General features: G+C 41.2%; 1 protein-coding gene across 2 annotated transcripts in view; it reads right to left on the reverse strand.

Annotated features, from left to right (window-relative positions):
- LOC147442811 (beta-galactosidase 8-like) overlaps nt 1-7257 on the reverse strand; it is a 152995-nt gene extending 145738 nt beyond the window's left edge. The window contains exons 1-3 of one of the 2 annotated variants that reach the window (XM_086528841.1): nt 6606-7257; nt 2692-2787; nt 346-458 (exon numbers count right to left, since the gene is read on the reverse strand). In XM_086528841.1, the coding sequence (XP_086384967.1) occupies nt 346-458; nt 2692-2787; nt 6606-6863 (467 nt within the window). In that variant the 5' untranslated portion in view covers nt 6864-7257. The remainder of the gene's footprint in view (nt 1-345; nt 459-2691; nt 2788-6605) is intronic. The other variant, XM_086528842.1, reaches the window with a different exon arrangement.
- Between the last annotated feature and the right edge of the window lie 3483 nt (nt 7258-10740).

A 10740-nucleotide genomic window follows, 5' to 3' on the forward strand; every position in this document is an offset into this window, starting at 1 on the left:
CCCATGGTTGGAGGGTCGTTTAAGACCCTGTGACATTTAGTCGCGAGGATTGCCATTTGTCATGATAGTGGAGAAATTATTGAAATCATTTTATAGTAAGTTAAACCAAAGACTATTTATCATCATTTGAGCGAGTGAGCTAAAATAATGTGTCTTTATCTTTTAGCATTACACTTGTCTCAAGGGGAAAAATATATATATATTGGACAAATTATTGAAATCATTATATCATAACATGCAAGATAAAACAAAGACTCTTTATCATCACTTGAGCTAGCAAGGAAAAAAAAATTAGAATTTTTTTGTGTACAACAAGAAACAAAGAGGGAGAGAGAGAAACACAACCCGTAATTCCATTCAGCGCAAACGTAGGGCCCAATGCGAAGGTTGACATAGAGGTCAGCTTGCTTCACCACATTGAGAAAGCCCACCAAGTCAAACCTTCCTTCGAAATTATACTATGTGCCACCACCAACAGAAACAACCAGTCAAAATACATCCAAAATACAAGAAGATTAAAATTCTTATTCAAGAAGATCCAAATCTCTTTGTCCCTTGACGTTTTTTCCCTAGAGGTAAACTACACATAAATTTTTTTGTTAAGAACATTTTAATCTCTCCAACGCTTAACACCCATTTGGAAGAGCATAACTACATTTCTATGAGCTTTAGACAGTTTAACTACTTGCTACTTTTAGCTTGTTAAGAAGATGCATTGCTTATGTTCAAGGGACCACACAACAACAAGGTGATTCCTCCTCGGTCATGCCTTGGGCCTGTGTATTCCAGCGCATCAAGCAATCTCAACCGTCCATTGCATTAGCATTCTAACAGTGAAGAGAACAAATGCATGATGGATGGGAATCTCCCTCACCCCCACTGCTCCGAGATAGGGAACAAGCTCGGCCTCCACCTCGCCTATTCCAGCCCGGAACAGTGGGGGTGAGGGAGATTCCCCACCTCGTAAAAGCCATTGGAATATTTGTAGAAAGAAGAGAGCTTTATAAAAAGGTCCACTTCAGCCTTTCAAAGGGACAAGCTCAAGCTCAGGAGTCACTAAGACCTCTTGAAGTTAAGGGGGGATGAGAGTTATGGAGAGTAGGTTTAAATGAGTACTTACAATCATATGTCATTTTTGTTGTGTTTTGATATAAAATGGTTTATTTTATTATACACACATAATTACATATACCTTATATGTTACAAAGGGCCCCACTTGAAAAAAAGGTGTTCAAAATATTTGTATGCCTTTCTTCTTATTGCAAAAAAAAAAAAACGATCACATGATAAGAGAAATGTGGAGATCGAACCGTTTCAATATCTCAACCAAGGAAACACACCCCATAAAGCAAAAGAAACAAGTAAAAGGGTCACAGTGGCTTTTTAAAACAATAAGAAAGTGATATAATCATTACGTTGAGCTTAATTGCATTAATATATGGTGAAGCATTGTTCGATAATGTCTCTTTTATTTAGCGACTAAGTTTCCTCTTTGCAAAGAAGCAAATTGAAAATACTAACAAATTTTTTGAAATTTGTAAGATTTTTGAGCTAAGCCCTCGCATTTTTCATCAATTTTTTTTTCCTTTACCATGATTTGCTCGTGTGTGTGTGTGTGTGTGTGTGTCAGAAGTATGCAAGGTGAAGCTTCACTTTAGCATTCTAAACAAATAGAATGCAAGAGAAGTCAAGCCATGTGAGGATGTGAAATGAAAGGTGAAATAAAAATATCCATTTAATATTTTTAAACTGAAAAAAAGATTCAAAGTAAGTCTCAATCATCATTGAAAACATGAAAAGTATGCCTACTTCAACTCTCCTCTAAGGCTTCTTTTACAAAGCCAAAAATAAAATGAGAGTAACAAAGAGGAATATAGGAAATTGTATTTGAACTACAATGTGGGTCTAATCACTTCAATATAGAGACTTGTCCCAAGAAAATACTTTTTAATTCTTTTCAGATGACAATTGGCCAAGGATAGTATGGTTCTCTTTGTTTGACCAACAATCAATAAGAATATTCCTTCTTTGATATAATCTACAAAGGCTTACTAGTCAATAAAGGTGGATAAGCATGTAGGCTTTTAGGAAAAGACTCCCCTCCTATTAGAACAAGGTGTAGACATGCTAAGACCTACAAGGAAGGTGATGACAAAAAAGAAAATGGTCCTTTGGAGGTAGCTCTTCAAGAGCATACCCCACACTAGAAAATTTGAGTTGATTGCCTTTAGTTATCAGGACTTTGGACGTGACTTTGGAGACAGCTGAGGGACACGTACAACACTAGCAGGTGGATGATCTTTGACCTTTCATCATAAAAGCTTCTTTTTGCCAAAAAAAGAAAATGCTATGGTTGCCCTGGTGGTAAAGGCCAAGGGTTTAATGCATGCCCGCTATGGTTCAACCCTTGCAACATGTGGGTGTGGGTGTGTGGGCTCAATCCTGGATGCAAAGCATCGGATTGCACATTAAAAATAAAAACTGTAATCTCATGAGAAAATCTTGTACTTTGTTCACAAAACACCCCAATTCATCGGTTATTCAAAGTCTTATGATGCCTCATGCATACATCACATACATAGATCGACCAAAAGATGTCACCAGGCAAACAAAGTTTTATACAGTCTAGCATATATATACCCACATTATGAAACTCAAATGTACAGCTCCTCTTGTAAAGTAGATACTCACAGTTCCTTGTTTGGGCTCATGAGCATTCCAAAATACATAGGTTTCGATGACATTGAGCCCACCATCTTTAGCTTTGCCTACTAAATCTCCCCACATCTACAAAAAAGCATACCATGTACAATCTTCAATTTATACACATTGATAAAAACTGTATTGTGGTTTTGCATAAGCAATTGATTTTGTGTGTGTGTGTGTGTGTGTGTGTGTGAGAGAGAGAGAGAGAGAGAGAGAGAGAGAGATTTATAAACGTCCTCTAGAGGTCAAAATCAACCTATAAGACTAGACAATGTGGATGAATGTGTCCTCTGACTATCCAAACAAAAAGGACAAAAGTGCCAAAAATAGACATGCTACAAAATCAAAAGGACTAACATGGGGGGGGTGTATGTGCATGAGAGAGTGAGGGAGAAAGAGAGAGAAACTGGGGGGGGGGGGGGGGCGCGGGGGGGTGTTGGTTGTTGCGTTGAAGAAGAAGGGAGGAAGAAGAAGAAGAGAAAAGAGGAAGAAGGGGAGGAAATTGTCAAGTCAAGATTCAAGGGTCAAAATTATGATTGAGCCTTGTGAACATTTTTAAAATCTTAATAATGGCTTGTTCTTAGGGTCCTTGCCATTGACAATTGTGTTCTTAGTTGATTCCCTTTTACAAAAGTGTCATTTACATCTTGGTGTGGGAAAATATAGGAGAGAAATCCATCATCTATAGAGTTTTTGGATCTTTGTTGTATCTACACAGGCAATCTAATCTTGTTATTCATTTAGATGAACTCATCAAAGTGTGTGCCCACAAGATTTTGAGCATACAATTGACTGATTTTGTTTGGATTATTTGGTTCTTTGATTTGGATTAATCTACAATTATTGGTTTCTAATTCTTTTCTAATTATCTCGATCTCTTTTTAATCATCTACAGTTAGTCAATGTTGGTTTACACTCTAAGTAAACTAGCTTAATTCCTCTTACAACCAGAGATCTGACGCTTACTTTGATCTCCCCTTTAACAATAATTATCATGACAACGGTTTTATATTATGCATGTGTGAGTGTGTACGTCTTTGTCAAGACTGAGAAGAAGAAGGAGGGGGCGGCGGACAATGCGTGCGGGGGAGGTGTTTATTGGTTCATTCATTTTTTTCTCAAGTTGAAGATAGATCAATTTGGTCTCTTACGGGTTACAATTTTTCTCATGGTTCTATAGGAAGTCCTCCCTCTCTCCACCCACTTCAAGCTCTTGTTATATAAAAGGAGGATAGGCCTTTGTATTGAAGTTTCATGTTTCTTCATTGGAGGAGTAGGGGTACCGGCTCGAAGAAATTCAAAAAATCGTGGCCAATAGTTGGAAATGGAAAAGGGAAGGGTTTACACTATAGAAAGCTCAATGTCTCACTTTTAAGGTTATTTTACACTCTATGAGGGTTTCTATTTTGATAATCATATTTCTTAGAAATGTGCATGTATTATCATATGAAGTGACTTTGTATCACATAACATGTGTAATTGCTGGAAAACCCCGTCGTTTTGGGTATATAGGTTATCATCCCACATCTGGATGACCAAGGACTTCTCGCTTGAGTGCAAGACAGTCGGCTATGGAATCTCCATGATCGAGATCTCCAAGAGCTCGTCGTAGCCCATCTCCTAGAATCTCTAAAGCATTCCCTAGATATAGTCCATTTCCAACCAAGTCCCCTTTAGGGTCATCTCCCACATGACCCTTAAATTGACATCGAGCTATTCTAGAATTCAATTCATTCATTTACCTAACACAAAATCAAAAGATCCCAAACATATCTTTTCCAAGCTCTCCAATGCATCACCTCCTAGGTTGGGTCTCTTTGCCACCTTTTCCTTATTTGCACAAAGTGCGACTCAATGAGCCCCCCCTCCCCCTCCTTTCCTTCTGTTTCTCTCCCTCTCCCTCTCGCGCTCTCTCTCTCTCTCTCTCTCTCTCTCTCTCTCTCTCTCTCTCTCTCTCTCACACACACACACACACACACACACACACACACACACACATACACACAAACACAATGATCTATTGCAATGGGAGTGATGCTAAATTTTCTTCTCTTCTTCTTTTTCACATTATTTTCGAAAGTCAATGCTAGTAATAATCTCTCTCTCTCTCTCTCTCTCTCTCTCTCTCTCTCTCTCTTTTCCACAAAAAACAAAAGTGTACATAAAAACTTAGGTGGAGTGTTGCAATTCCCACTAACACCATCTTCTCATAGGTCTCATATTGGCACTTAACTGTCTCGTGTACACATCTCATAAATGGTTAAACACATTGCATTAAAAAATTTCCAGAAGCTTTTGTCTCTGAAATGGAGGGTGTGGTCCAACACCCTCCACTCACCTCCAAAATCGCATATCAGTTTCTACAACAATACGCATGGCCGGCCAATAGCAAGGACCTTCAACCAGTTGTAAAGCGATGTATGGGAGTGCAAGACAAGTGATAAGAGGCCCCTTACTTCATATGGCCGATCTACTAAGAGGTGATTGTGGCTCCTTTATGGGTAGGCGTTAGGTTGGCTAGTCCAAATGCAAATGGAGAAAGGCATGTGATATCATGTTGCCACCATCGAGTAGACAAGTCCAATTGGTACGGAGGCAAAGATAACTTGGCTCAATCGACCACATGGTCAACGCGACCACTTCACTTGCGCCATTAGCTGTGTTGGCAAGGATCTATCAATCATTGAGTGTAACAATTTCCATGTTCATAAGGTAGGATAATAGAGAATTATTTCTTTTCCTCTTTGCCTCTTCCTTGTCTAAACCCACCTTGCGGAAAAGAAATAGGCCTAGATGAGCCTCCCTCCCCCGCTCCCCTCCCCTAGCCTCGAAAACTATTAGTTTTGAGACGTGAGAAAAAGAGACGTAAGCTAACCACAACATTATATCACACGAGGTATTTCATGAAACTTGAGAGATGGGATCGATAGCGAGTAGGGATTTGCGCGGATCTCAAGGGAGTGGGATCGACAACAGACAGAGATTTGCATGGATCGAGAGAGAGATAGACGACCCAAAATGTCGATGACGTTGACTTTCTGGTTCCCTAGCTGGATCTCAAAACCGCGACCTCCACATTGATAGGCTGGTGTATTAATCACGCGTCCGCGTGGGTTTGGTTGTCAAACACTCCACTTCACAGCATGATAAAGTGAACATGCGCAGACAAAAGTAAACTCAATCCCAAAAAGTAAACTCGATCGCCATTCACCAACAGATGCGCTTTGTCATGAAAACCATGTCCATATTCATCATTGTCGATCTCACCTCTTGGAGAGCAAAACCACGTATGATATAGTGATGAGGGTAAGCTACTAACAAAGTTGAATTGAAAGGGGGGGGGGGGGGAAGAGAGATAGATAGATAGATTTAACGGAGGTCAGATATGACCCATGGGACCAAAACAAAAGCATTACATGTGTTATTTCGGGGTGAAGAGAGAGAGAGAGAGAGAAGCAAGGGAGCATAGGCCTAGATAAAGAGGTGGGCGAGAGAGGGAGAGCGTGCGAATAAGGTGCGTGTCACATTGGGACACCCAAGGGGTGACCAAGCCAGGTGGCGGCCAACCATTCGCTACAGGAAAAAGGAGTCTTGGCCTCGCGAGCGTGTCAGAGGGACAGCCTCAACCCCTCGGCCAACATTTCAAAAGTGGAGGCCATTTGCAAAAGATGAGGTGGGACTGCGTACAATTCGCATTCAGCTCTGGCAGCGTGAAAACCGTAGGCGCTTCCACTTTGGTATCGATGATTTGCTGCTTGAGAAGGTCAACTTTTTAATTAAAACCCAATGTGACTCGAAATGGGTGGTCGCCAGCACAAAGATTACGGGGGCACCGGCCCCAGTGTGACAGGGGCCTAAAATAACGTTATCAGATATAGAGAGAGAAGTAAAGTAATGACCTGGGGAGTGCTGCGAGGATAGTGAATGGAACCGGAGATAAGCACGCGTCGCTGGCCGTCGATCAGCAGCGCCCGTCCGTCGTAGCTCACATTTCCCCCCTCCACCACCACCACCACGCCGCCCACTGCAGCTACCACCATTAGCAGCCCCACTACTATACTTCTTCCCCTCCTCTCATCATCATGCCCAGCTTCACCCCCTCGTCCTCTCCTCTCTCTACGCACACTCACCCAGCTAGTGCTAATCATCTTATCCATCACCTGCCTCTCTGCCCTGCTTCACCGGCTGACCATGTGGGGAAGCTCAAGCTTATATGGAGAGCGCTCTCTCTCTCTCTCTCTCAATCACTCTCTGCTGCACGCACACGCCTTTCCAAATTCCTTCAGAGAAGGCCACTTTCTGATCGACACGTCATCTCTCTCTCTCTCTGGGCACTCACCCGTTTCGTACAAGCACATTTGCTCACCTCTCAAGGCGCTCTCTGTCTCTCTCTCTCTGCCAATCCTGAGTAGACGAAAACAGATAATTACAATGTCGATGTTTCTTGGTCAGTACGTCCTCTGAAAAGGAAACAATAGTAAACCGGGACCAATTAGGTGGGCAGTTATATTGAAGCCTCTGTGCAAGTTTGCCCCTCTCTCTCTCTCTCTCTCTCTCTCTCTCTGTGTGTGTCGTCCCCATCAAAGAGTTCCAAACCCACACTTGTTCCTCAACATTACTTGTAAAGAACATAAGGATCTCCCATTTTATGACCCATTTTCAACATCATGATTTAGCCTAGCCCCACACATACAGCATGAGAATTTTGGCCTCCTTTTCCAGCTTGTACTCTTCCCATTCCCACTACCTTGAAGGTTTGGTGGAGAAAATGATAGAAATTTGCTCATCAATAAGAGCATGCTCACATGAGGCTTAGTTATCCATTCCTTTTTTAGATGACTTAGCCATGTGCATGCTTATCGCAACTTTGTTATCAAGTTGGATCTAGCTTGCACCTAGGACATATCAATTACACAATCGAGATTTAGTTGCAACTAAGCCGCCACACTTCATCGAGTTGGCTTTAGCTTGTAACTATGTCTAACAAGATATAGTTGCAACTGAGCTAGGCACCTAGGAGTGCCTTGTGTTTTGTCTGGCCTATAAGAACTCAATACGTTGCGTAGTGCTTCAATTCAATTTTTCTAAGGTAGTGGTGCTTTGTAAAATCAACCTTCAGTGATTCTTAAAGCACAATTTTTCGAAAGGTTCACGCATGTAGTGATCTTAAATTCAAATCTTTTTTGGCTTTCTACAAGGTTTGGTTGGCTTTGCGATTCTTTCGGTCTAGTCCTCCTTTTTGGCCTGCCCAAAGGGCCAGGCTATAGCGTTGCCTTCTCTTTTTTCTCACTAAAATAGGAAAAAGGTTGAGTTGTATTTTTAAGCATTTTTTGATATATAAAAAATGTTGATTGGTTGAAATAAGATAGTGGACAGTCATTGAAATGAATTGTGTAAATCTAATAATGGACATGTCTTGAGTTTTGAAATATGAAATGAATTCTTATATATCAAGGGAAAGATTTTGGGTTGCGCAATGCCTTTGGAAGCATAAAAAGTTAAAGCCTTGCATGTTAAATGATAAAACTTAGAGGCTCCACAAATCAGGAGAGTTACCTTTTCATTTTGAAATATGAGAAGTTCTTTTACCCACCTTTTCATTTTAAGAATTTGGTTGATCTCTTGAAACTTAAGGTAAAAGACTAAAGTTTTCATTTTTGTTAGTTAAAACTTTATGGAAGAAATTTATCATTTAGGGCTTTAATCTTTAAAGATTTTTTATTTTTATTTTTAGAGATTTTAAAGCTAAGTTTAGAACTTAAAGATGTAGAACTTTTAAAGTAAGATCTCGAATGATCCAATGAGGACCTATAGTTTTTTTTTTAATTAGAAGGTAAAATCTTGAATTAAAGAAAGTGAAAATGTTACATGGTTCCACAAATAAGGGGAGGATCACCCCGAGACGTAGAGATTTAGGACTTAGAACTTTAAAGCTTTTAAAGTGAGATTTACAGCTTAGGGATCTACAGTTTTAAATTTGTAAAAAAAGCTTTAGAGCTTAAAAATATAGAATTTTCAAAGTGGGGTGTAGAGCATAGGGATCTAAAGCTTAAGGTGTAGAACTTAAGAGTGCTTTTCTAATTTAATTTTATGTGCTTATGTTTTTTAAAAAAAGTTTAGAGATGTAGTGATTTTAAAGTGGGATCTAGCCTCAGATCAAAGCCTAAAATTGACGCCTATTTTTTTGTCAAAGGCTATTTTGCCTATCAAAACAATCTCAAAATTGCCTATCATTTTTTTGTATTTATATCTTTAAGTTAACGTTATATATGGCAAATTATATAAGTTGATTGCATTACACAAAGCATATGAAAGGGGGCTTAAAAAATTGCATGTCAAAAAGAAATTTTTATCATGCCTGGCAAGCCTTGTGATTTTATCACTTGTTCTATTTCGCTCAATGCTCACTTTGTGAGCTATTGCATCTACTCTTAATGTTTACATGCAATAATAAAATACCTTTCAGTGTTGAATGTGCTCTTTAGTGCTTCTCGAGATTCCACGTGTACCACTACAATTGTATGCCTTTGACGGGTGAACAATGTCACATTTAGGGTGGATTTAGACGAAGGCGGCGGCAAAGCCAGTCTTCCTATCCTGCCTTCGTCTCCCCAGTTCACACGACACCTGGTGGTAATGGGTGAACAACATGAAGACCATGCATTTGAGCGAATGGAGGGCCAGCGCGCTCATTGTTTCTGCACATCTCGCAAATCCCTTCGAAAAGGAGGGCAGAAGCTTGCAATTTTCGAAGGGAGGGGGGCTCGCCCAACTCATGGTGGGTCCGGTAGAGAAGATCGATACCTTCAGCCAATCGTTGTAGTCCACGGAGGATGCGCAACCCTGCTGCTTTCTTTGCTTTTGGCTCGTCTGAACCCAGCCGTAGAAGAGTTTCACATTGTCGTGCCGTGGCACGTGCATAATGTGAAAATAAAAATATCTACCTCACTCTTAACGTTTTTGATGTGTGGGACCTAATGCTACAATGTACATAGTGTCCTATATACGAAAACGGATGCCATGGTTGAAGGCGTGTACATACCTTGTCGGGCAGGCGAGGCCAAGGATGTGGCACCGTTGCATGTTTTACCACATTAAAGCATGCTTAATTTGCTTTAGAAATGTACAAATGTCAAGTGTTTCGAAGTGGCACACATGTTTTGCCTAGAACGTTCAATGCGGATGATCTTGTTGGGGTATAAAGCCCAATGTGGTCGCTCAGGTAAGTGGGCGGGCCGCCAGGTATGTACACATATTCTTTTGTAAAAACCTAATAAGAACTCACTATGCTCTACACATTACAGTAGAGCGAGTTCACCATATCATCGTGCTCTTCTTCTCGCACTCTCTCTCGCGTCGCACTTCCGCTCGTACTCCTTCAACTGGTATCAGAGCTCAGATCGAGGCTCGGGGCAGCACTGCAGGAGACTAGAGTCACCAACTCAGATTGGAGTGAAATTCGACAGGCGAAGACACGGCCCCAAATCTCGTGGGCAAGCCCGAAGGGCTTGGTGTTGTCAGAATTTCATTCTGAGGTCATCTCGGCCACCGTTCGGCTTCGACAAAGGTCTGCACAGGCCATTTTCGACTACGTGGTCTCGGCGGGTGCAGATCCGACTCTGTAAATTTGGGGTTTTTTTGGCCTACGACTACAGGTGCTGAGGATATCGACACTCCCAGAGTGTTGATTTGTGGCTGTCTACACATCGAAGGACGGCTCACAGTTCTTGGAGACGTGTCACATATGACACGGGCGTATCTACACACAGACTGTAGGCGACATCCACTAGTTCATCAGGTAGCTTGTGTTTGCTGCTTGATATTCCAGATTTCATCCTGACATTGCAGGTACTTCCACATGGGATGTATTATCAGAGATGATGTATGTCTGTTGAGGGTTTGCTGGCTGTGAGTCACGCAGCAAACAACCACCGCAGCGGTTACAGCATACAGTGGGAAATTTGTGGATGTATGACTTTGTGGGAAGTCTATGTACTGTCAGATTTACTGCAGCCTTTGTTGAGGGTCGAGTGA

The sequence above is a fragment of the Adiantum capillus-veneris genome, chromosome 14 (genome assembly GCF_014529385.1).
Source record: "Adiantum capillus-veneris isolate H3 chromosome 14, ASM1452938v2, whole genome shotgun sequence".
Lineage (NCBI taxonomy): Eukaryota > Viridiplantae > Streptophyta > Polypodiopsida > Polypodiales > Pteridaceae > Adiantum > Adiantum capillus-veneris.